The 26,381-nt window shown below is 53.5% G+C and overlaps 1 protein-coding gene across 2 annotated transcripts in view; it reads right to left on the reverse strand.

Annotated features, from left to right (window-relative positions):
- Positions 1-20,577: 20,577 nt before the first annotated feature.
- LOC144732870 (microphthalmia-associated transcription factor-like) overlaps positions 20,578-26,381 on the reverse strand; it is a 31,057-nt gene continuing 25,253 nt past the window's right edge. For both annotated transcript variants that reach the window (XM_078614521.1, XM_078614522.1), the window contains exon 10: positions 20,578-26,247. In XM_078614521.1, the coding sequence (XP_078470647.1) occupies positions 25,825-26,247 (423 nt within the window). In that variant the 3' untranslated portion in view covers positions 20,578-25,824. The remainder of the gene's footprint in view (positions 26,248-26,381) is intronic.

Below are 26,381 nucleotides of genomic sequence, written 5' to 3' on the forward strand. Positions count from 1 at the left end.
AGCAGCAGCAGGCGTCAGGGTCGGGATCAAACCCACGACCTCCTGTATGCCTGGCGAGGTAGTTAACATCTCCTAGCCACCGTGATGATGATGAGAGAAAGACACGCAAACTCCAAATATACAGCAGCAGCAGGCGTCAGGGTCGGGATCAAACCCACGACCTCCTGTACACCAGGCGAGGTAGTTAACATCTCCTAGCCACCGTGATGATGATGAGAGAAAGACACGCAAACTCCAAATATACAGCAGCAGGCGTCAGGGTCGGGATCGAACCCACGACCTCCTGTATGCCTGGCGAGGTAGTTAACATCTCCTAGCCACAGTGATGATGATGAGAGAGAGAGACACGCAAACTCCAAATATACAGCAGCAGGCGTCAGGGTCGGGATCAAACCCACGACCTCCTGTATACCTGGCGAGGTAGTTAACATCTCCTAGACACCGTGATGATGATGATTGCTCTAATTGCGATGGTCTCTCCTCGCACGAGTGTGAACATCAGCCCCTGGAGGGATCGATGTCCGTCCCAATCGACCTGCGATACTGGACATCTGCGACAAAGAGCTTCACGGCTCATCGGATTCCTCCAGGATGAACATTCTTACGATTGCGAATCGCGGCGAACGCGACTTGCGAAAGTTTCCGTTCGTATCGGATCGACGTCACGGGTTTGCTGATCGAGGAGAAGGTGGCTGATTGATGTTTGTTTGCTGTTGTTTGTTGTTGTTGATTTATTTGGAGTGGCCATCCGGCTCTCGGGAGGGAACACGTCTGGGCTGTTACCCCCCCACCCCCCCATCCATCCACGGCGCCTGACTCGCCCCGTCAGTTCTGTGGTGATAAATGTCTGGAGTAGACGTCACCAAACTCGCGTGCGTTTATCTGTCTGTGTGAGTCTGTGTGGGGGGGGGGTGTCTGTGTGTGGGGTGTCTCTGTGTGTGGGGGGTGTCTGTGTGTGTGTGGGGGTGTCTGTGTGTGTGTGTGGGGGGGGGGTGTCTGTGTGTGGGGTGTCTCTGTGTGTGGGGGGTGTCTGTGTGTGTGTGGGGGTGTCTGTGTGTGTGTGCGTGTCTGTGTGTGGGGGGGGGGTGTCTGTCTGTGTGTGCGTGTCTGTGTGTGTGGGGGGGGTGTCTGTGTGTGTGTGTGGGGGTGTCTGTGTGTGTGTGTGGGGTGTCTGTGTGTGGGGGGAGGGGGTGTCTGTGTGTGTGTGTGTTAGTGTGTGTGTCTGTGTGTGTGTTAGTGTGTGTGTCTGTGGTAGTGTGTGTGTCTGTGTGTGTGTTAGTGTGTGTGTGTGTGTTAGTGTGTGTGTGTGTTAGTGTGTGTGTGTGTCTGTGTGTGTGTTAGTGTGTGTGTGAGCGTGTGTGTGTGTCTGTGTGTGTGTGTCTGTGTGTGTGTCTGTGTGTGTGTTAGTGTGTGTGTGTGTGTGTCTGTGTGTGTGTGTCTGTGTGTGTGTGTCTGTGTGTGTGTTAGTGTGTGTGTGTGTTAGTGTGCGTGTGTGTCTGTGTGTGTGTGTCTGTGTGTGTTAGTGTGTGTGTGTGTTAGTGTGTGTGTGTGTTAGTGTGTGTGTGTGTCTGTGTGTGTGTTAGTGTCTCGGCAAAACAACCTCCTACCTCCTCGCGGTGCCGGACGGGCAACACTGTCGTGGGCAGTGCTGTGGGGGGAGGGCCAATGCCCATTGGCCTCTCCCCTCATGGCGTCTGTGACCACCACAGTGGCTAAACGGGGGCTCTGGACGGGTGCGAGGGGCTGGTAACCCCTCCACCTTCAATTAACCACCACTAAACTACGAATTAAACATAAACCTGTAATTAATAAGCTTGTGCCGGAGGCCCCGGGGGGTCAGGCTTTTATGACGTCTCCTGGCCAAACCCCATTTGGCGGAGCCAGGAGATTGAATTTTAACCCTCGGGGCTCCTCCAGAAACAACGAAAAACCATTGCGGATGGCCACGTGGAATGTTCGAACGCTCACTGCGGAGGAGAGGCTGCCACTCCTCTGTCGGGAGCTGGACCGGTACCGCCTGGATCTCTGTGGCATTCAGGAGGTCCGGTGGACCGGTTCTGGCTCCTGCCACCATGAGGGGTGGACAGTCCTCTACTCGGGGCAGGAGACTGCCAAACAACAGGGTGCGGCTCTTCTTCTGAACAAAATAATGAAGGGGGCGTGGGAGCGTGGCGGTGAGGTGTGGGAAGCTGTAAGCCCCAGGATACTTTGGGCTCGCCTTCCCATCAACCAGAGGCGAGGAGTGGTGGTCGTGGTTACTTATGCCCCCACCGAAGACGAACATCCGTGGAGGGATGCAGGCAAAGCCGATGAGTCGGACGCTTTCTATGACCTCCTGTCACAGGTGCTGGCTAAAGTGGCCACTCGGGACAAAGTCATCTTGTTGGGTGACTTCAATGCCCGAGTTGGTCATGATGCTGGCACCTGGTCTGGAGTGATTGGAAGGCATTGGCCAGATCAGCTCAATAATAACGGTAGGAGGCTGCTAGATTTTTGTGCAGCCCATGGGCTTGTAATTACCAACACGCTCTTCCGGCATCGGCGCATCCACACAACATCATGGATGCATGCCGGGTCCAAGCAAGAGCATCTGCTGGACTACGTAGTGACGGACCAGCGGATGCGAGCCCATGTCCTTGACACCAGGACCTACCGTGGAGCTGATCTGCCCTCTGACCATCGACTAGTCATCTGTAAGATGCGCCTGCCATTCTTCCACTCCGGTGGTGGGTGTACACCCAGGATCCCATTCCAACCAAAAGTGGCCTGGTCTAAGTTAGCTGATGAAAGTTGCAAGCGAGAACTTCATCATCGCTTGCAGCTGGGGTTGGCATCATCCCCCACTCCACCTGATGTCGAGGGTAAATGGGCGAGGTTTAAGACTGTGACTCATGCAGCTGCAATGGCTGCTTTGGGTACGCGGTCCAGACCTCCCCGGGAACCCTGGCTGACGGAGGAGGTGTTCAGGTTAATTGAGAAAAAGCGACAGGCCCACTCTCATCGCCTACAGCATCCCACGTCAGAGAATGAGGAGGTTTACCGCAGTCTTCGCTCGGAGGTTCGGAGAGCCGTGAGGCGCTGTAAGGATGGGTGGTGGTCGCGGGTTGCTGAGGAGATGGAGTCTGCCTCAGTAGCCCGCGATCACAAATCACTATTTAACTCCATCAAAAAAGTAACCTGTAGCGCCACACCTATTACCATCATTAGAGGAAAAAACGGTGATCCAATCTCCGACCCCCAGGAATAGGTTTGCAGATTTGCTGAGCATTTCTGTGAGGTCCTGGGGGAGGGAAAATCTCTCAGCCAGGAAAACATCATGGCACAAAGTGGGGATAACCCTGCTGAGGCTGCGGTGCCTCAAATATTGGAAGAGGTCACCCCCTGTGAGTGGCTGGCTGAGGTACCGGCTGTTGAGGAAGTACTGAGGGCGATCCGGAGTCTGAGACCAGGGAAGGCACCGGGCAGAGATGATCTCCCAGGCGAAATGCTGAGGGAGGGTGGCGTTTGTGCACAGACTGCCCTATATGACATCATAACAACAGTCTGGACCACTGGACGGGTTCCGCAGGACTGGAAGGATGCCCTGGTGGTCCCCCTCTTTAAGAAGGGGGACCGTACCGACTGTAACAACTACAGGGGCATCTCACTCCTCAGTGTGCCGGGTAAGGTCCTGGCAAGGATTATTCAACATCGCCTTGCTAGGCATGCTGAGGAGAGGCTTGCGGAGCCCCAATGTGGTTTCAGGAAAGGGCGGTCCTGCACAGATGCCATATTTTCTGTCTGTCTGCTACAGCAGAGGTGTAGGGAATTCCAAAAAGACCTACATCTCTGCTTTATTGACCTGGTCAAGGCCTATGATACCATCAGTAGGACTGGGCTCTGGGTTGTTCTTCGTGCTTTCGGAGTCCCTGACCCTCTGCTCACGATCATTAAGGACCTTCATGATGGTGAGCGGGCCCGGGTAAAACTACGTGGCCGGGAGTCGGAGCCTTTCCCTGTACACCTTGGGGTGCGACAGGGATGTCCTCTGGCTCCCACATTATTTAACATCTATTTCGACTGCGTAGTTCGTGAAGCCTTCAATAGCTGTACCGGGGGAATTACCATTTGGTACAGATATAATGGGAGGCTGATCGACGCCCGGGTGCGATCAAGGGATGGCTCCCTATTGGTCAACCACGTTATGTATGTCGATGATTTGGTAATATCTGCTCATTCAGAAGAGGAGTTGGAGACGCTGCTGCTGAGACTGGAGTGTGCCACTAAGAGGTGGGGCCTTACCATCAGCCCCACCAAAACTAAGCACCTGCCTGGGTATTTTGTACCATCGGGCACTCCGCCCCCACAACTCCCAATCGGTGATGGGGCAGTTGTGGAGAGAGTAGAGAGTTTCCCATACCTGGGCAGTGTGCTCATGACCGGCTCCAGTTTATCAGCAGAGGTCTCACTCCGAATCAGTCGAGCGGCAATATCTTTTCATCGGTTGCGTAACGCTGTGTGGAAGCTACCTGGTCTGTCGCTCCGCACGAAGCTTCAGGTCTTCTCGGCCACGGTCATTCCCTCCCTTCTCTACGCTTGCGAAACGTGGACCCCCCTAGTGGAGCATCTTCGCCGGCTGGAAACATTTAGGCTGGCCTGCCTACGATCCATCTTGGGTTTAACCAGGCTGGATTTTGTGAGGAGCTCACAAGTCCTTGAAAGATCTGGGCAAAGTCCCATCAGTGAGCTCCTCCGGCAGGCAAGGCTGCGTTGGCTGGGTCATGTAGCCCGCATGCCCAGCCACCGCATGCCTAAACAGCTTTTGTTCGGCCGGATCGAGGGGGCTAAACGGGCGCGGCACGGGCTGGAGAAGAGATGGAGTGATGTGGTACAGGAGGACGTGGAGCTGAGTGGACTTGCCGATGACTGGTACCAGCGGTGTCAAGATCGGCCTCAGTGGAGGAGGCTCGTGAAGGACGCTACTGGGCAGTTGGAGGCAGTCGCCCTCCAACAACAACGGAGGGCGGAGGAGCGACGCTCACAACAACGAGCGGAGCGCCGGGTGGCTAAAGCACAGCAAGTTGGCACAGTAGGGGGCACAGGTGGTGCATCAGCCAGTCATCTCGGTCATCTCGGTCAGTCGACCCGTGGCACCTGGGTCTGCCCCGTGACCTCCTGCCAGCGGGCGTTCGACACTTCACGTGGCCTCGGGGTGCACATGGCCTGGCACAAGCGTCGTGGTGACGTCACCGCCACTTAGTGGCGAATGGCGGTTGTTGTGTTAGTGTGTGTGTGTGTTAGTGTGCTTGTGTGAGTGTGTGTCTGTGTGTGTGTTAGTGTGTGTGTGTGTTAGTGTGTGTGTGTGTCTGTGTGTGTGTCTGTGTGTGTGTGTTAGTGTGTGTTAGTGTGTGTGTGTGTGTCTGTGTGTGTGTCTGTGTGTGCGCGCGCGCGTGTGCCACGTGTGCGCTTTGCCAGGGGCTGAGTTTACAGCCGGGGTCAGTGACCCGTGCAGCACACCACGTGGTCACACGCGGCACACCACGTGGTCACACGCGGCCACACCACGTGGTCACACGCGGCCACACCACGTGGTCACACGCGGCACACCACGTCCAGTCTGACTACAGCACCGCCGCTCCGTTCGGGAATGTCGCGTCAACGCCAAAGTGACGTCCTGCGAGGCAGCCCCGCAAGAGCCGGTGGTGGACATTCCACATTCCTATGACGGGTCTCTCAACATTCCGATTTGCGAGCCCGCTCGCTCAACCGCCGAGGCACGGAGGGGGTGTCGTGTGGGTTATGGGTGGGGGCCATCATCCAGCAGTGGATAGATGATAGAAGCTGTGCAAACGAACACGGAGATTCCCCTGTGTAGCGATGCAGGCGCTCGCTAACAGCACTTTGTCTCCCCCGTGGCGATGTTTTTACGCACCGCACTCATTTGAGGCTGAGTCGACCTAGGGGAGGCCCCCAGGACCGGTCCAGATAATCGTAACGGATGTTGGCCGTGAGCGGGGAATCGAACTCGGGTCGCCAGGTTCGTAGCGCTGCGTGGCGCTAAACGCGACACCACCGCTCCCGAACCACCAACAACAACCGCCATTCGCCACTAAGTGGCGGTGACGTCACCACGGCGCTTGTGCCAGGCAAGGTGCACCTTGAGGCCACGTGAAGTGTCGAACGCCCGCCGGCAAGAGGTCACGGGGCAGACCCAGGTGCCCCGGGTCGACTGAGTGAGATGACCGAGATGACTGGCTGATGCACCACCTGTGCCTCCGACTGTGCCAACTTGCTGTGCTTTAGCCACCCGGTGCTCCGCTCGTTGTTGTGAGCGTCGCCACTCCGCCCTCCGTTGTTCTTGGAGGGCGACCGCCTCCAACTGCCCAGTAGCGTCCTTCATGAGCCTCCTCCACAGAGGCCGATCTTGACACCGCTGGTACCAGTCATCGGCAAGTCCACTCAACTCCACGTCCTCCTGTACAACATCACTCCATCTCTTCTGTAGCCCGTGCCGCGCCCGTTTTGCCCCCTTAATCCGGCCGAACAAAAGCTGTTTAGGCATGCGGTGGCTGGGCATACAGGCTTCATGACCTAGCCAACGCAGCCTTGCCTGCCGGAGGAGCTCACCGATGGAACTTTGTCCAGATCTTTCGAGGATTTGTGGGCTCACACAATCCAACCTCGTTAAAACCAGGATGGATCGTAGGCAGGCCAGCCTAAATGTTTCTCACCGGCGAAGATGTTCCATTAGGGGGGGGTCCACGTTTCGCAAGCATAGAGCAGGGATGGATTGACTGTGGCCGAGAAAACCTGAAGCTTCGTGCGGAGCGACAGACCAGGTAGCTTCAACACAGCGTTACGCAACCGATGAAAAGATATTGCCGCTCGACTGATTCGGAGTGAGACCTCTGCTGTTAAACCGGAGCTGGTCATGAGCACACTGCCCAGGTATGGGAAACTCTCTACTCATTCCACAACTGCCCCATCACCAATTGGGAGTTGTGGGGGTGGAGTGTCCGATGGTACAAAATATCCAGGCAGGTGCTTAGTTTTTGTGGGGCTGATGATATAGTGGCAAGCTCCAGGTTCAGCAGCAGCGCCCCCAATTCTTCTTCTGAGTGAGCAGCAATTACCAGATCATCGGCATACATAACATGGTTGAGCAATAGGGAGCCATCCCTTGACCGCACCCGGGCATCGATCAGCCTCCCATTGTATCTGTACCAGGTGGAAATTCCTCCGGTACAGCTGCTGAAGGCTTCACGAACTACGTGATCGAAATAGATGTTTAATAATGTGGGAGCCAGAGGACATCCCTGTCGCACTCCAAGGTGAACAGGGAATGGCTCCGATTCCTGGCCACGTAGTTTTACCTGGACCCGCTCACCATCATGAAGGTCCTTAATGATCGTGAGCAGAGGGTCAGGGACTCTGAAAGCACGAAGAACAACCCAGAGCCCAGGTCTACTGATGGTATCATAGGACTTGACCAGGTTAATAAAGCAGAGATGTAGGTCTTGTTGGAATTCCCTACACCTATGCTGTAGCAGACGGACAGAAAATATGGCATCTGTGCATGACCGCCCTTTCCTGAAACCGCATTGGGGCTCCGCAAGCCTCTCCTCAGCGTGCCTGGCAAGGCGATGTTGAATCATCCTTGCCAGGACCTTTCCTGGCACACTGAGTGAGATGCCCCTGTAGTTGTTACAATCTGTGCGGTCCCCTTTCTTAAAGAGGGGGACCACCAAGGCATCCTTCCAATCTTGCGGAACGCGTCCAGTGGTCCAGATTGTTGTAATGATGTCTGTGCACAAACGCCACCCCCCCTCAGCATTTCGCTTGGGAGATCATCTCTGCCCGGTGCCTTTCCTGGTCTCAGTCTCCGGATCGCCTTCAGTACTTCATCAACAGATGGCACCTCAGCCAGCCACTCACAGGGGGTGAGTTCTTCTTCCGATATTTGAGGCACCGCAGCCTCAGCAGGGTCATCCCCACTTTGTCCCACAGTGTTTTCCAGGCTGAAGGATTTCCCCTCCCCCAGGACCTCACAGAAATGCTCAGCAAATCTGCAAACTTGTTCCTGTGGGTCAGGAGATTGGATCACCGTTCTTTCCCCTAATGATGGTAATAGTTGTGGCGCTGCAGGTTACTTATTTTATAGAGTTAAAGAGCGATTTGTGATCGCGGGCCATTGAGGCAGACTCCATCTCCTCAGCAACCCGCGACCACCACCCATCCTTGCAGCGCCTCACGGCTCTCCGAACCTCCGAGCGAAGGCTGCGGTAAGCCTCCTCATTCTCCAACGTGGGATGCTGCAGACGATGAGATTGGGCCTGTCACTTTTTCTCAGCTAGCCTGAACACCTCCTCTGTCAGCCAGGGTCTCTGGGGAGGTCTGGACCGTGTACCCAAAAACAGCCATTGAATCTGCATGAGCCACAGTCCTAAACCTCGCACATTTACCCTCGACATCAGGAGGAGTGGGGGACGATGCCAACCCCAGCTGCAAGCCATGATGAAATTCTCGCTTGCAACTTTCATCAGCTAACTGAGACCAGGCCACGATGGGGTTGAATGGGGTCCTGGGTGTACACCCACCACCGGAGTGGAAGAATGGCAGGCGCATCTTACAGGTGACTAGTCGATGGTCAGAGGGCAGATCAGCTCCACGGTAGGTCCTGGTGTCAAGGACATGGCCCTGCATCCGCTGTTCCGTCACTACGTAGTCCAGCAGATGTTCTTGCTTGTACCCGGCGTGCATCCATGATGTTTTGTGGAAGCGCCGATGCCGGAACAGCGTGTTGGTCATTACAAGCCCATGGGCTGCACAAAACTTTAGCAGCCTCCTGCCGTTGTTATTGAGCTGATCTGACCCATGCCTTCCAATCACTCCCAAACCACCACCACCACCACAACACGCGCACAGACACAGAGAGAGACACAGCGACACACACAGAGAGACACAGCGACATAGAGAGAGAGACACAGCGACACAGACACACACAGAGAGACACAGACACACAGAGAGACACAGCGGCACACACACAGAGAGAGACACAGACACACACAGAGAGAGACACAGACACACAGAGAGAGACACAGCGACACAGACACACAGAGAGACACAGACACACACAGAGAGAGAGACACAGCGACACAGACACACACAGAGAGACACAGACACACACAGAGAGAGAGAGAGACACAGCGACACAGACACAGAGAGAGAGACACACAGCAACGTGAGGTCTGCGATGATGCAGTCAAGCGCTGTCTGCCTGCCCCGAGGCGTCCGGGGGTCAGGGGCGAGCGGCAGGGACCTGCGCTGTGTCTCGGCCTCGGGGAGATAAGTGGGGGGGGGGGGTCACAGAGCCGCGGCAGTCTCCCTGCAGCGTGCGTCTCAGTGTCTGTGTGGGGAGCGGTGGCGCAGCGGTTAGCGCTACGCTGCGCTACGAACCCGGCTGTGACACGGAGTTCGATTCCCGCTCACGGCCACCACGACCACCGGTAGACGATCATCTGAACCGGTCCTGCGGCTCCCCTAGGTCGGCTCAGCCTCAAATGAGTAGCTGGTGTGATGCGCAAACAACATCGGCGCTGGGGAGACAAAGGCGGCCGGGCGTGGTGCCGGCAAGCCCACCGCCTTCATAGGTGCTGCTACTCACGAACAGCACTTGCCCCGCAAGTGTGTGAAGGCTACACGGGGGATCTTTGTCTTTGTGTGTGTGTCGTGCACATCCCACACGCCCACTGGCCAGACAGCCGCGGCTGCACAGAGCGGCCTTTGTTTGTGAAGGGGAGACAGAGGGGACAGGACAGAGTCGAGGATGGGAGGAGGAGGAGGAGGGAGAGAAGGGATTTGTGTGTGTGTCTGTCTGTGTGTGTGTCTGTGTGTGTGTCTGTGTGTGTGTGTCTGTGTGTGTGTCTGTGTGTGTCTGTGTGTGTGTGTCTGTCTGTGTGTGTGTCTGTGTGTGTCTGTGTGTGGGTGTCTGTCTGTGTGTCTGTCTGTGTGTGTGTGTGTCTGTGTGTGTGTGTCTGTGTGTGTCTGTGTGTGTGTGTTTGTGTGTGTGGGGAGGCGGTGGTGCAGCGGTTAGCGCGCTGCGCTATGAACCCGGCGAGCCGGATTAGATTCCCGCTCACGGCTAACACCAGTGACGATTTGTCTGAACCGGTCCTGGGCCTCCCCTAGGTCGACTCAGCCTCAAATGAGTACCCGGTGCGGTGTGTAAACATCGCCACTGGGGAGACAAAGGCGGTCGGGCGTGGTGCTGGCCACCCACCCCCACGTCCGCCGTGCTGGCGTTCGCTAACAGCACTTGCCCCAACATCCTATCAAGGCTATAGGGGGAATCTGTGTCTTTATCTTTGTTTTGTTGGTCCTCAGACCGTCCGGCTGTCTGTGTCTGCCTGTCGATGGCTGTGTCTCTGTGTCTGTCTGTGTCTCTGTGTCTGTCTGTCTCTCTGTCTGTATGTTTGTATGTCTGTCTATAAGTCTGCTGTCTCAATGTCTCTCTGTCCGCCTGTGTCTGCCTGTCTATCTGTCTGTCTCTCTGTCTGTCTGTCTCTCGTTTCCCGCCTGTCCATCTGTCTCGTTGGGGCTGATGGTGGTGGTGATGCAATCCCTGGAACCCGCTGGCTAGGAGCTGAACTATGTCTAACTCCCCCAAAATGAAAACAGACTGTGTGAGTACTACTGTGTGTGTGTACTACTGTGTGTGTGTGTGTACTGTGTGTGTGTACTGTGTGTGTGTGTGTACTACTGTGTGTGTGTGTGTACTACTGTGTGTGTGTGTGTACTACTGTGTGTGTGCTACTGTGTGTGTGTGTGTACTACTGTGTGTGTGCTACTGTGTGTGTGTGTACTACTGTGTGTGTGCTACTGTGTGTGTGTGTGTGCTACTGTGTGTGTGTGTGTACTACTGTGTGTGTGTGTGCTACTGTGTGTGTGTGTGCTACTGTGTGTGTGTGTGTACTACTGTGTGTGTGTGTGCTACTGTGTGTGTGTGCTACTGTGTGTGTGTGTGTACTACTGTGTGTGTGTGTGTACTACTGTGTGTGTGTGCTACTGTGTGTGTGTACTACTGTGTGTGTGTGTGTACTACTGTGTGTGTGTGTGTACTACTGTGTGTGTGTGTGTGCTACTGTGTGTGTGTGTGTACTACTGTGTGTGTGTGTGCTACTGTGTGTGTGTGTGTACTACTGTGTGTGTGTACTACTGTGTGTGTGTGCTACTGTGTGTGTGTGTACTACTGTGTGTGTGTACTACTGTGTGTGTGTGTGTACTACTGTGTGTGTGTGTGCTACTGTGTGTGTACTACTGTGTGTGTGTGTGTACTACTGTGTGTGTGTGTGTGTACTACTGTGTGTGTACTACTGTGTGTGTGTGTGTACTACTGTGTGTGTGTGTGCTACTGTGTGTGTACTACTGTGTGTGTGTGTGTGTACTACTGTGTGTGTGTGTGCTACTGTGTGTGTGCTACTGTGTGTGTGTACTACTGTGTGTGTGTACTACTGTGTGTGTGTACTACTGTGTGTGTGTGTGTACTACTGTGTGTGTGTGTGCTACTGTGTGTGTGTGTGTGTACTACTGTGTGTGTGTGTACTACTGTGTGTGTACTACTGTGTGTGTGTACTACTGTGTGTGTGTACTACTGTGTGTGTGTACTACTGTGTGTGTACTACTGTGTGTGTGTGTGTACTACTGTGTGTGTGTACTACTGTGTGTGTGTGTGTACTACTGTGTGTGTGTGTGTACTACTGTGTGTGTGTGTGTGTACTACTGTGTGTGTGTGTGTGTACTACTGTGTGTGTGTGTGTGTGCTACTGTGTGTGTGTGCTACTGTGTGTGTGTGTACTACTGTGTGTGTACTACTGTGTGTGTGTACTACTGTGTGTGTGTGTGTGTGCTACTGTGTGTGTGTGTGTACTACTGTGTGTGTGTGTGTGTACTACTGTGTGTGTGTGTGTACTACTGTGTGTGTGTGTGTGTACTACTGTGTGTGTGTACTACTGTGTGTGTGTGTGTACTACTGTGTGTGTGTACTACTGTGTGTGTGTACTACTGTGTGTGTGTGTGTACTACTGTGTGTGTGTGTGTACTACTGTGTGTGTGCTACTGTGTGTGTGTGTACTACTGTGTGTGTGTGTGTACTACTGTGTGTGTGTGTGTACTACTGTGTGTGTGTACTACTGTGTGTGTGTGTGTACTACTGTGTGTGTGTGTGTACTACTGTGTGTGTGTGTGTACTACTGTGTGTGTGTGTGTGTACTACTGTGTGTGTGTGTGTACTACTGTGTGTGTGTGTGTACTACTGTGTGTGTGTACTACTGTGTGTGTGTGTGTACTACTGTGTGTGTGTGTGTGTACTACTGTGTGTGTGTGTGTACTACTGTGTGTGTGTGTGTACTACTGTGTGTGTGTGTGTACTACTGTGTGTGTGTGTGTGTACTACTGTGTGTGTGTGTACTACTGTGTGTGTGTGTGTACTACTGTGTGTGTGTGTGTGTGCTACTGTGTGTGTGTGTACTACTGTGTGTGTGTACTACTGTGTGTGTGTGTGTGTACTACTGTGTGTGTGTGTGTACTACTGTGTGTGTGTGTACTACTGTGTGTCTGTGTGTGTGCGCCTGTGTGTGTGTGTCTGTGTGTGCGCCTGTGTGTGGTGCATCAGCCAGTCATCTCGGTCATCTCGGTCAGTCGACCCGTGGCACCTGGTTCTGCCCTGTGACCTCCTGCCAGCGGGCGTTCGACACTTCACGTGGCCTCAAGGTGCACATGGCCTGGCACAAGCGTCGTGGTGACGTCACCGACACTTAGTGGCGGATGGCGGTTGTTGTTGTGTGTCTGTGTGCCTGTGTGTGTGTCTGTGTGTGTGTCTGTGTGTGTGCGCCTGTGTGTGTGTGTCTGTGTGTGCGTCTGTGTGTGTGTGTGCGTCTGTGTGTGTGTGTGTGCGTCTGTGTGTGTGTGTGTGTGCGTCTGTGTGTGTGCGTCTGTGTGTGTGTGTGCGTCTGTGTGTGTGCGTCTGTGTGTGTCTGTGTGTGCGCGCCTGTGTGTGTGCGTCTGTGTGTGTGTGCAATGATTCAGAGTTTCCAGCAGGTAAGCCGTGCTAGCTCGCGGTGTCGCCTGTGCCCCCCCCCCCCCCCGGGCCGTGCGTGAGAATCGGAGCGACTCGCGGCTCTCTGTCCGCAATACACAAATACACCACGAGACTCATCGACAATGGCTCGCTCGCTCACTCACCCATCCACTCACTCACCCATCCACTCACTCACTCATCCACTCACTCACCCATCCACTCACTCACTCATCCACTCACTCACCCATCCACTCGCTCGCTCACTCACCCATCCACTCACTCACCCATCCACTCACTCACTCATCCACTCACTCACCCATCCACTCGCTCGCTTACTCACCAATACACTCACCCATCCACTCACCCATCCACTCACTCACCCGTCCACTCACCCGTCCACTCACCCATCCACTCACTCACCCATCCACTCACCCATCCACTCACTCGATCATTCACCCATCCACTCACTCACCTATCCACTCATTCGCTCACTCACTCATCCACTCACTCATCCATCTACTCACTCGCTCGTTCAATCACCCATCCACCCACCCACCCATCCACTATCTCACTCACCCATCCACTCACCCACTCACACATCCATCCACCCACCCACTCACCCATCCACCAACTCTCTCACTCATGCGCTCACTCACCCACCCACTGTCTTACTCACTCACGCACTCGCACGCTCACTCGCCCTCTGAATCACTCACTCACTTACCCACTCGCTGACTCGCTCACTCACTCGCTCGCCCACCCACCCACCCATTCACTCCCCCCATTCATCAACCCACTCGCTCGCCCACTCACCCCCTCGCTCACCCTCTCACACTCTCCCAATACTCCCCCCCACTCACTCACCCTTTATTCTTCTGTCTCGCTCGCTCACTCACCCAACTCACCCGCTCACCCACTCACTCACCCCACTCGCTTGCTCAGCCACCTACTCAGCCACTCACCCCACCCACTCTCTCTCTCTCTCCCCCCACTCTCTCTCCCCACTCTCTCTCCAACTCTCTCTCTTCACACCCCGTGGGAATGTTTTGATTTTGTCTCCGTGGACGTGCGGAGAGAGAGAGAGAGAGAAAAAAAAGAAGTTTGAGCAATAAAAAAATCGGAGGAAGTTACAAAAAAATTCACCAAGAAATAAAATCTGAGAAAGAGAGTTCTATAACCCCGCAAACGTGAAGGTCCATCGATGTGTGGGGTTCACAACGGGACTGGAGTGGGATTCAGCCTCAGACTCGAGTGGGATCGGGACTTTAGTGGGATCGGGGCTGGGGTGAGATTGGGATTGGAGTGGGATCGGGACTTTAGTGGAAATGGGACTTTAGTGGGATCGGGGATGGAGTGGGCTCGAGATTGGAGTTGGATTGGGACTGGAGTGAGATTGGAGTGGGATCAGGATTGGAGTGGGATCAGGATTGGAGTGGGATAAGGATTGGAGTGAGATTGGAGTGGGATCAGGATTGGAGTGGGATCAGGATTGGAGTGAGATTGGAGTGGGATCAGGATTGGAGTGGGATCAGGATTGGAGTGGGATAAGGATTGGAGTGAGATTGGAGTGGGATCAGGATTGGAGTGAGATTGGAGTGGGATTAGGACTGGAGTGGGATCAGGGTTGGAGTGGGATCAGGATTGGAGTGAGATTGGAGTGGGATCAGGATTGGAGTGGGATCAGGATTGGAGTGGGATCAGGATTGGAGTGGGATAAGGATTGGAGTGAGATTGGAGTGGGATCAGGATTGGAGTGAGATTGGAGTGGGATTAGGACTGGAGTGGGATCAGGGTTGGAGTGGGATCAGGATTGGAGTGAGATTGGAGTGGGATCAGGATTGGAGTGGGATCAGGACTGGAGTGGGATCGCAGTGACGATGTAATCTCTCTCGGCAGCCCGCGCGCCGTGTGGACCGCGCTTCCTCCGTCTCCGCGGAGTCTTTCTCGTGAACCTTGAAACAATAAATAATCTTCTAATAAATAATATAATAATAAAGGCTTCGCTTGGATTAATAAACAATTGGCAAGACTCATTCTCTCGGGATGGGAGTGCGTGTGCGCGCGTGTGTGTGTGCGTGCGTGTGTGCACGTGTGCGTGTGTGCACGTGTGCGTGTGTGCACGTGTGTGTGTGCGTGTGTGCACGTGTGTGTGTGCACGTGTGCGTGTGTGCACGTGTGTGCACGTGTGTGCGTGTGCTAGGAGATCACCGGTCGTGGCCCTGCGTGAGGGTTGTCTCTGCGTGGTGTGCACGGGCTGAGAGTTGCGGGCGAACTCCGTGCAGCGGTGAGACGGCAGTTTTGGGGCCGTCCATAAATGACGTCACGCGATTTTGTACGATTTTTTACCCCCTCGTCACATAAAGTCAGACCCCCCCCCTCAAATATGACGTCACAAAGCTCTGCCCCCCCCTCCCCCTAAAAAAATAAAACATGCTTCAAATCGCTTTAAACTGTTATCATTGTAGCGCGTATTTAATGTGGCGCTGCACTCTGATGTTGTAGGAGAAAACATTCATTAAAAAGTCTATTTAATTAAGTAGAACGTGTTGTCTATATTTATTTAAAGTTGCGCATTTTTACGTGACGTCACATTTCTCAACCCCCCCGCCCCCCATCGTCACACATCGTCACAAATGTCTGACCCCCCCCCCCCTAGGTGCGTGACGTCATTTATGGACGGCCCATTAGCCGTGGCCGTTAGCGCTCCCCTCAGCTGCTCGCTGACAGCACTTGCCCCAACACTCTGCCGAGGCTATACGGGGGATCTTTGTCTTTGTGTGTGATAGACTAATTAAATAATGCTTACAAACTCAACACCAGCGGGTAAACCCCACGCCGTGCCGTGCGTGGCGTGGCCCACCCGTAGGTTGACTCAGCCTCAAATATATTGCTTCGGGCTGTCGGGATTAAACGAGCAGATCGATTATGTTTGTGTTCATTGGTGAACTATATAGATACAGAGACCCATAGAGACCTATAGAGTTACACAGAGACCCATAGAGACCTATAGAGATACAGAGACCCATAGAGACCTGTAGAGATACACAGAGACTCATAGAGATCCATAGAGATCCACAGAGACCCATAGATACCTGTAGAGATACACAGAGACTCATAGAGACTTGTAGAGATACAGGGACCCATAGAGACCTATATAGATACATAGAGACCCATAGAGACCTGCAGAGACCTATAGAGTTACACAGAGACCCATAGAGACTTGTAGAGATACACAGAGACCCATAGAGACCTATAGAGATACAGAGAGACCCATAGAGACCCATAGAGATACAGAGAGACCCATAGAGACCCATAAAGACCTATAGACACACAGAGACCTAAAAAGATCTGTAGAGTTACACAGAGACTCATAGAGACTTGTAGAGATAGAGACCCATAGAGACCCATAGAGATACATAGAGACCTATAGAGATCCATAGAGACCCATAGAGTTATACAGAGACCCATAGAGATACAGAGACCCATAGAGACCTATAGAGATACACAGAGACCCATAGAGACCTATAGATATACAGAGACCCATAGAGACCTATAGAGATACACAGAGACCCAGAGACCCAGAGACCTATAGAGATACACAGAGACTCATAGAGACTTGTAGAGATACAGAGACCCATAGAGACCTATAGAGATTCATATAGACCCATAGAGACCCATAGAGACCCATAGAGACAGAGACCCATAGAGATACAGAGACCCATAGAGACCTATAGAGTTACACAAGAGACTCATAGAGACTTGTAGAGATACAGAGACCCACAGATACCTATAAAGATTCATAGAGACCCATAGAGATACATAGAGATCCACAGAGACCCATAGATACCTGTAGAGATACACAGAGACTCATAGAGACGTGTAGAGATACAGGGACCCATAGAGACCTATAGAGATACATAGAGACCCATAGAGACCTGCAGAGACCTATAGAGTTACACAGAGACCCATAGAGACTTGTAGAGATACACAGAGACCCATAGAGACCTATAGAGATACAGAGAGACCCATAGAGACCCATAGAGATACAGAGAGACCCATAGAGACCCATAAAGACCTATAGACACACAGAGACCTAAAAAGATCTGTAGAGTTACACAGAGACTCATAGAGACTTGTAGAGATAGAGACCCATAGAGACCCATAGAGACCCATAGAGATACATAGAGACCTATAGAGATCCATAGAGACCCATAGAGTTATACAGAGACCCATAGAGATACAGAGACCCATAGAGACCTATAGAGATACACAGAGACCCATAGAGACCTATAGATATACAGAGACCCATAGAGACCTATAGAGATACACAGAGACCCAGAGACCCAGAGACCTATAGAGATACACAGAGACTCATAGAGACTTGTAGAGATACAGAGACCCATAGAGACCTATAGAGATTCATATAGACCCATAGAGACCCATAGAGACCCATAGAGACAGAGACCCATAGAGATACAGAGACCCATAGAGACCTATAGAGTTACACAAGAGACTCATAGAGACTTGTAGAGATACAGAGACCCACAGATACCTATAAAGATTCATAGAGACCCATAGAGATACATAGAGACCTATAGAGATACAGAGACCCATAGTGACCTATAGAGTTACACAGAGACCCATAGAGACCCATATAGATACAGTGACCCATAGACACCTATCGAGATACACAGAGACCCATAGAGACCTATAGAGACCCATAGAGACCTGTAGAGACCCATAGAGACATATAGAGATACATAGAGACTCATAGAGACCCATCACGCTGAGTGTGGGTGGAATTCCTTAGAGAGGCCATCATCCCACAGCTGCGCTCCGCGGCAAGGCGAGGTTTACATTCGCCCCCTGATCACACACATCGGCAAGTATACAGGGCGTGCATGCGAGTCGTTTAGTGTGCGTGTGTGAACGTGTGTGTGTAGCGTGTGTGTGTGTAGTGTGTGTAGCGTGTGTGGGGAGCGGTGGTGCAGCGGTTAGCGCTACGCTGCGCTACGAACCCGGCCACCCGAGTTCGATTCCCATTCACGGCCTACACCGGTGACGATTATCTGAACCGGTCTTGGGCCTCCCCTTGGTCGACTCAGCCTCAAATGAGTGCCTGGTGCGGTGTGTAAACATCTCCACTGGGGAGACAAAGGCGGTCGGGCGTGGTGCTGGCCACCCACCCCCACGTGTACCGTTCTGGCCTTCATAGGTGCTTGATAACAGCACTTGCCCCTACAGTCTGTTCAGGCTTTACGGGAGATCTTTGTCTTTGTTGTGGGCTATGAATCTGTCCAACGCGAACGTCACGTGGCATCACCGACAAATTATACCTCGGCGATGATGATGGTGGTGGTGATGATGGTGGATGATGATGGTGATGATGATGGTGGTGATGATGGTGATGATGATCGACATCGAAGTTTCAACGGTTATCACCTCCATAATCACCATCCTCACCACCACCATCAACATCATAATCATCATGCCCATCACCACCCTCAACATCGCCATCATCATCATCACTGTCATCATTATCAAAAGCACCATCCTCAGCACTACCAACCATCGCCATCATTACCATCACCTCTGGATTGGAAGTTAACCACCAGCACCATCACACCACTCCACCCAGCAGCAGCATCAGCAGCCCACACTCGCTGTACCGCTTTTACAGCTGGGTGGCTGGGTGTGTGACTGAGTGGGTGGGTGGCTGGGTGTGTGACTGAGTGGGTGGGTGGCTGGGTGGGTGACTGATTGGGTGGGTGGCTGGGTGGGTGGCTGAGTGGGTGGCTGGGTGGGTGACTGGGTGGGTGACCGGGTGGGTGGCTGGCTGGGTGAATGGGTGGGTGGCTGGTTTGGTGAATGGGTGGCTAGGTAGCTGGCTGGGTGGCTGGCTGGGTGAATGGGTGGCTAGGTGGCTGGCTGGGTGACTGGGTGGGTTAATGGGTGGCTAGGTGACTGGGTGGGTGGCTGGCTGGGTGACTGGGTGGGTGGCTGGCTGGGTGAATGGGTGGCTAGGTGGTTGGCTGGGTGGCTGGCTGGCTGGGTGAATGGGTGGCTAGGTGGCTGGCTGGGTGACTGGGTGGCTGGCTGGCTGGGTTAATGGGTGGCTAGGTGGCTGGCTGGGTGACTGGCTGGGTGAATGGGTGGCTAGGTGGCTGGCTGGGTGGCTAAGTAGGTGTGTGACCTCCTGGGTGGCTGGCCAATTCACCAACTCTCAAGACAGGAGAAATGCACTTTCCTGAAGCCCGTTGCAAATCAATCATATGCCTTTGTCCGTCCCAGCCAGTGCCTTCACCAGCCTGTGGTGGGAGCGGGGTTAGCGAACCACAGCGATGTTGACTGGCCGGTTGTGTCGGCTCACGGAGGCCAATCGTGGTGAACGGGCAAGGCGACGCACGCCTGGATCTACGCAGAACCCTCATCATCACGACGCCTTGGGCGGGTCGCGCAGTCAGTCCCGATACGTGGGTGGCACCCAGCCAAATAAATGACGTCCCACACGTTACTATGGCGGAGGCCAAGTCTGCTCGCAGCCAGTCATGCTCGCAGATGTTAACTACCTCGCCTGGTATACAAGACGGCGTGGATCCGATCCCGATCCCGACGCCTGCTGCTGTATGTTCGGAGTTTGCGCGTCGTTCTCCCCGTGGTCGCGTGGATTTTTCTCCGGGCCCTCCTCTTGGATTTTCCCTTCCGAAATTCAGCATGAACGTCACGCGTTTAGAGTAATTGGCTGCGATCAATGTCCGCGCGATAAGCCACTTCGTTGAGCTCTCAATTGCGGCGAGGCTCGTTCTGAAAAAGCGGTGTTTAGTTCAGTGGGCGCCTTACCTGGTTAACATGAACGAAAAATATCTTAAAGTTGATAGATGTTAGCAAGCATGACCATTGGGGGCTGCCACTGCTGAAGACGCGACACCCAGGACGAGATGTAGATCTCACAACACCAGGGGGGGAGGGGACGAGATGCCGTTGACGCGTCGTGTTGAGCCCCGGCGTCCACCCTGGTTAATACCGCTTGGGGTGCAGGTCACCGTGAAGCGAGCGGCTTCCTAATGTCGGAAGGGAAGGAGCGTTCCAGACGGCCGTAGAAGCGCTTCTGAAAGCGCCGGGCGAGGCGGCGACCGACGTCTTTGTTCGACGGCTGAGCGAAAATCCGCTGCTGTTGCTGCTGCTGCTGTTGCGAGGATGACCGGAGATCACGTGATGATGGTTTATGATCCTTGACGAGATCGGCAAGGTGGGTGGGGAGGTGGGGGGACGACAATCTAAACACAAGTTCTAGATTTGAAGTTTTCGTGACTGCAAGGATTCATACTTTTTTGGGTTTTTTTCGGTAAAGTCACGAAGGTAAAACAATAAAATGACGAAATAAAATCACGACGTTTCGGGCGCAACACAAGCGTCCTTCTTCAGGTGGGGACAACGTAGCCAAAGCACAACCGCTTAAGTATAAACACGAGTTGCATACGCGGCGTGTGTACAAGCTGCATACATGTGACAAACAAAACCTATAGGGGTGTGCATACATGTATTTATTCGTTCAAAGGAAGAGCGATAAAGTTGTTAGAATATAAAAAAAAAATTGTCTATCGACTCTCACGTTCACCCCCGTAAGTGAGTGTTTGTTAAGTTACCCCCGCTCGCCCGGGCCGTGTTGTAGAATGTTTCAAAACGCGGACTCAGCGTTCGTCTTCACCGTAGCAACACCACCCAACACATCAGCTGTCAGTCAGACGACGGTCAAACAAATGAATCCGGGGGGGGGTGGTGTGAGCGGCGGGGGGGGGGGGGCAAAACAATTTAAGGCCCCTCCAACCCAAGCATCGTGCAAACAAGAGTTTAACTTTAACACAAAACCAAAACATACTCAAGTTGTTTGCCTGAAGAGAAAAAACCCCTACAAAAGTGATCCAACACTATGGAGTCGATATATATTGTCATACGTATAGAGTGGAGCGATGTGACATTTGTATCAAACTCGCAGCTCAGGATGTGCCAGGCTGTGCTTTTCCCCGTCGCTGCAGAAGCCCTGTCGCGTGCAGCACGCAGCGAACGAGCGGAGACGCTCGCTCGCTCACTCGTGCGTGGAGGCGGCTACTGGACAACGTCTAACGCCGTTGGACACGTCGCCAGCGCCCCCACTTGGCCCTTAAGCCAGATGTGTTTCGAGGCCTGCAGCGAACCACGGGTCGGGTTCTGCCTCAGCACGGCGAACAGCTGCTGTGGAAAAACCACTCCGTGCCGAGGGGGGTAGGGGGGGGGTTGAGCTGGCTCGGCTCGGATGTGCGGTGGAAACACGGGGCTAAAAGAGCGATCGTCACATTTGCAAATAGTTAAAACGCGGAGTCTGCGAGTGGCTCCGTCTTTCTGTTGGAACGGCTCGGCACAACTGGGGGGGGGGGACCCAGGCCATTTAGGGGTGCCGTGGTGGTGAAATGTTAACTACCTCGCCTGGTTTACAGGAGGTCGTGGGTTCGATCTTGACCCTATCCTCATTGCCTGTTGTATCTTTGGAGTTTGCGTGTCTCTCTCTCCCCGTGGTCGAGTGGATTTTTCTCCGGGTCCTCCGGTTTTTCCCTCCACATTTATAAACACGCGTTTAGAGTATTTGGCTGCTATAAATGTCCACGTGATAAGCCACTTCGTTGAGATATTATTTGTGGCCAGGGTAGCTTCTGAACAAGTATAACCCGTAAAAACAAAGTTTTTCACTATAAATCCTTTATATGCGTGGCGGCTAGAGTCCTCTCGTCCTCTGGCTTGAGATGGCTGCCACCTATGGGTCAGATGATTGCATTGCACCATTAAGCAATTGGTAATTACATATAATTTTTTTGTCATAAAAAGTGTAAAATTTTGGAAAAAAAATGTCACGAACATTAATTGTCACGCACAACGAGTCTGTGTGGAAAATGTCAGCTTGATTGGATCACGGGAAGTGGGTTAAAAACGACCGAAAGATTTGCACGGTCGTAAGCGCGCAAGCAAGCGAACTTAATATAAAGGATTTAAAAAGAGCCGTATAGCTCAGTGGGCCTTACCTGGTCAAATACACTGTTTAGTTTATTTTGTGGCAGCAAAATAACTCCCACTCACTATTCCAATGCACCGGGTCTCACCGTTAATAGGGGATCGTCAGCAGGGTAACATTGTTTGTTTTCCCGCCTGCTATAGCACAACATCAAGTGCTGGAATAGAATCAGACGGGGGGGGGGGGGGGTTTAAAATTAAAGTGCGATGTTGCATTGGTATAGTGACAGTGGGGAGTTGCTCTAAAGGGAAACGTGGCCTAGTGTTTTTCTCTTCAGGGCAGTGTTATTGATAAAAGTGTCATTTATGTTTTACGGAACAGATATTTTCTCGACAGTCAGCGGTAGGCTAACGGGAAAGGAGGAACGTGTCATCAGTCGCGTGAACCTGTGTTCAAGAAACCATCCGTGGGGGGGTTTGCACCCTCCACTGAAAATGCAGGAGCCCGCCACTGCGCGCGCGACCTCGTAGCGAAAAATGTAAATCGGTGAAAAATCACAAGTAGCAACAAAAACATTCCCAACGCAGAGAAAAGCCGCCGCGAATCGAACCGAACGCGCTATCTCAGCGGCGGCAGCGGCGGGGTGAACGGTCACAGAGTCAACGTCGTCTCTTTATAACCGCCGCGTCCACATAACCGCAAAAAGAGAACCGACCGAACGCGGACCCGGGACGAGCTTCTGCGGTGGCGGCGCCGCCGCGTTGCGTGCGACGAGAGACCAGCGACCAACTGTGTGTGCGGGTTAAGGCTCCCAAGAACCGCACTGCACGCGCGCGGTTCCCATCGGCTCAATATCGGCGGACTCCTTCTCCACCACGTCACGGGAGGCAATGAAATGGGTCGTGACCAGGGCTTCATTTTAACCGCTTCTGCCACACCCAGGCCACAGCACATCCAGTATAACGTCTCAATACAGCTGTAGCTACTACTTAGGGCTGCAGGCACGTGCCACCCACTCCAGATCTACCTACCAGGGGGACCCGGAACATATTTCCCGCTCCCGTCACAGCGCACCCGGCCGGGATATCCGAGCGTTCCTGCCGCTCGGAGGGAGAGATTCTACGTGGCCACCGCAGGGCTCGGATGAGGGTTAGAGTCCCGGGCAGGGTCCAGGTTTAGAGGTCTGAGGTTTGGGCTGCGGGTCTGGGTTTGTGGGGGTTTAACGGGAGCAGTGTCTGGGCTTTGGCGTCTTGAGTCTCGGTTAAAGGGAAGATTTTGGCTTGGGGATTAGGGTTGGGTTAAGGGGATTAGTGTTGGGTTTGGGCTAGGATTAGGTTTGGTTTAGGGTTGGAGTTTGGGTTAGGGGACTGGGTTTTAGCTAGTGTCTGGCTTTCGGGTTGGGGTTTATGTTACATGTCCGGGTCAGGGTTAGATTTCTGGTTCAGGGATTAGGGTTAGAGGAGGGTCTGGCTAGGGTTGGGTCACACCAATGAGCGAGCTCACCGCAAATTGCACGAAGTCAAAACTTGGAAGCGTTCTTCACTCTCCGTACGCGAGGTGCACGCTGCCCGACCGGGGGGCGGGGAGGCGGGGGGGGGTAACCCCCCACTCCCACCACCCCCATCTCTCCGTTCTCGTTGGCTATCCCATACAAGCGGCCAAAGTCTAAAGCGCCCTAAAGTGTTTTGCCCTATGCAACGCTGCACAGCGGGATACATTTCCTCTCATATACACATCATATTATTATAGCAACACGCAGGCACCTAGGGAGGTGGATTTGTAGGTGGTCACCAACAACAGCTTCTCTCCTAACAGTCTACAAGGCTAGCCGGAGGCCTTGATGTTCGAGATAAATTTATACACGCACGCACAATTACTGACGGATATAAACCAATTATATGCAATGTATACGGGTTATAATCACAGGTAAATGTATGTACATATGCGTTAATATCATAATACGTGTATTTATTGGATTTCACACACACACACACACGTGCGCGTGTGTGAATTCAATGCAGTGTGCCGTATTCTCCAGGTTATAAGACGCTTCGCAAAGTTAAGAAGCAACCCAATCTTGTGGCCGCTGTCAATAAAGTCACTCAAATCTGGTCTAAGACACAGACCCCCGGTGTAGCCTCGGCACACGAGGGGGTGGGTGGGTGGCTAGCAGCACCACGCCCGGCCGCCTTTGTCTCCCCATTGGCGATGTTTACACACCGCATCCAGGTACTCATTTGAGGCTGAGACTACCTGGGGAGGCTCAGGGCCGGTTCAGATAATCGTCACCGATGTTGGTGGCCATGAGCGGGAATCAAACTCGGGGGTGCAGCACTAACTGCTGCACAGGCACGCTCACACACAAGCAGCCAAACACTTAACACACACAGATGCCTAACACACACACACACTAACACACACTAACACGCTCACACACAAGCAGCTAAACACTTAACACACACAGATGCCTAACACACACACACACTAACACACACTAACACGCTCACACACAAGCAGCCAAACACTTAACACACACAGATGCTTAACACACACACACACTAACACACACTAACACGCTGACACACAAACAGCCAAACACTTAACACACACAGATGCCTAACACACACACACACACTAACACGCACTAACACGCACTAACACGCACACCCACGTGTGCCGGATGATAAAACGCACCCCCCCCCCCCCCCCCAACTCTTGCCTCAACACACAGGGAGGAAAAGTGAAATTTGGAGAATACGGCATACGTAAAGGTGCATTCCTATTAAAGTTTAGGAACTACTCATGACAACAACAACAACCACCATCATAATATCGAGAGGCTAATGACGCAGCTTCTGGAATGGTGAGTAAATGGGGAAAAAAAAGTGAACGGGAAAGATATTCCCGTAGAAACTAACCGGCGGCGGGGAAAATCGATGGCGAGCCTGGGCTTGGTGACAACAACGCAACGCTCGTAATCATGGCACGCCAGAACCTCCATGCACGCTTATCGCCCCGCTTCTTCATGGACCGACGCTGCTGACACAACACAGCCCACCCGGATCCACGGCCCGCAATGGCGCGTTTTTTTTAAATCATAATAAAGATTCCCACTCTGAAGTTGCTGTTGGTTGTTGTTGTTTCACGATGGACGGCGCCTAAGGTGACGCGAACCCACGACTCTCATCAACTGTCAAATCCGGAAAAATCGGACCTACCTCACCCACACCGCTAACCGTTCAATCGCACCACAACGATCGCCACATCCTCCGACCCACGACCCACGCGGCCGTCCAATCGTGGCCTGTATATCACGCCATGTGATCGCCGATTTCCAATCTGTCAGTGGCAAAACTGTCCAAACGTGAGCACGGTTTGGGCGTCACATGATCGCGAATTTCTTTATAAAACTATGGGACCCGTGACCGCCAGTCACAACGTCGGCTTAAATCTCGCACGTCATCGCCACTTGACTCAAACGTCGATCTACGACCCGATCAAACCGTCCAATCGTAGCACAGCTCACGTGCGACAAGATCCCCACGTTGCTAAAACTCCCGGCCTACGACCCCGGCAAAACCGTGCGATTGCCGCATCGGCAAAAGAATCTACGGCGGACGAAGACGGAAGGAGAATAAAAAACGCGTTACAAAAATAAAAAACGAAAACCAAACGTTGGAATGTTGAAGACCTGCTCCTGTTTCACAGCCTCTGCATCTCTCTCTCCTCACCTACATCTACCCCTCCAACCTCATCCTCATCGTCAATCCGTCCCCCTTGGGCGCCGTCACATGTCCTCGTCGTCCATGCTGAAGCTGGAGCGCCGGCTGCTGGTCTTTGAGGTCGCGCCGGGCGAGAGGGCGCACAGCAGGGGGTCGCGCGGCCCCAGCGGGCTCATCAGCTCGTCCATCAGCACATCGCCGCCGCCGATGCCGCCGATGCCGCCGCCGCCGCCGTCTCCGCCGTAGCTGAGCGCCGGCGAGAAGGCGCCGCCGCCGGAGGAGGAGAAACCGCAAACGCCGTCCAGGTCCAGGCCGCCCGCGTCAGACGAGGCCCGAGAAGGCGGTTGGTTGTGCCGGCCGAGGTCGAAGGCGGCGGCGGCGGCGGAGACGTCTCCGGCGATGCCGACTTGCGTCATGAGCTCGGCCGTGTTGAGGCCGGAGGGGGAGGAGAGCGGCAGGCCGTGAGTGCTCGCTTGCATCTCCAGCTCCTGCCGGCCGGAGTGGGGGTGGTGGAGGGTGTCAAGAGCGGTCGCAACGACCGCGCCGATTCGAGCTCCGGCTCCACGCAACCGCTTGCCAACGGTGGGCACGGCGTGGCAGGGTGCGGGCATCGTGTGGCAGG

The sequence above is a fragment of the Lampetra planeri genome, chromosome 44, assembly GCF_965212315.1.
Source record: "Lampetra planeri chromosome 44, kcLamPlan1.2.h2, whole genome shotgun sequence".
NCBI lineage: Eukaryota > Metazoa > Chordata > Hyperoartia > Petromyzontiformes > Petromyzontidae > Lampetra > Lampetra planeri.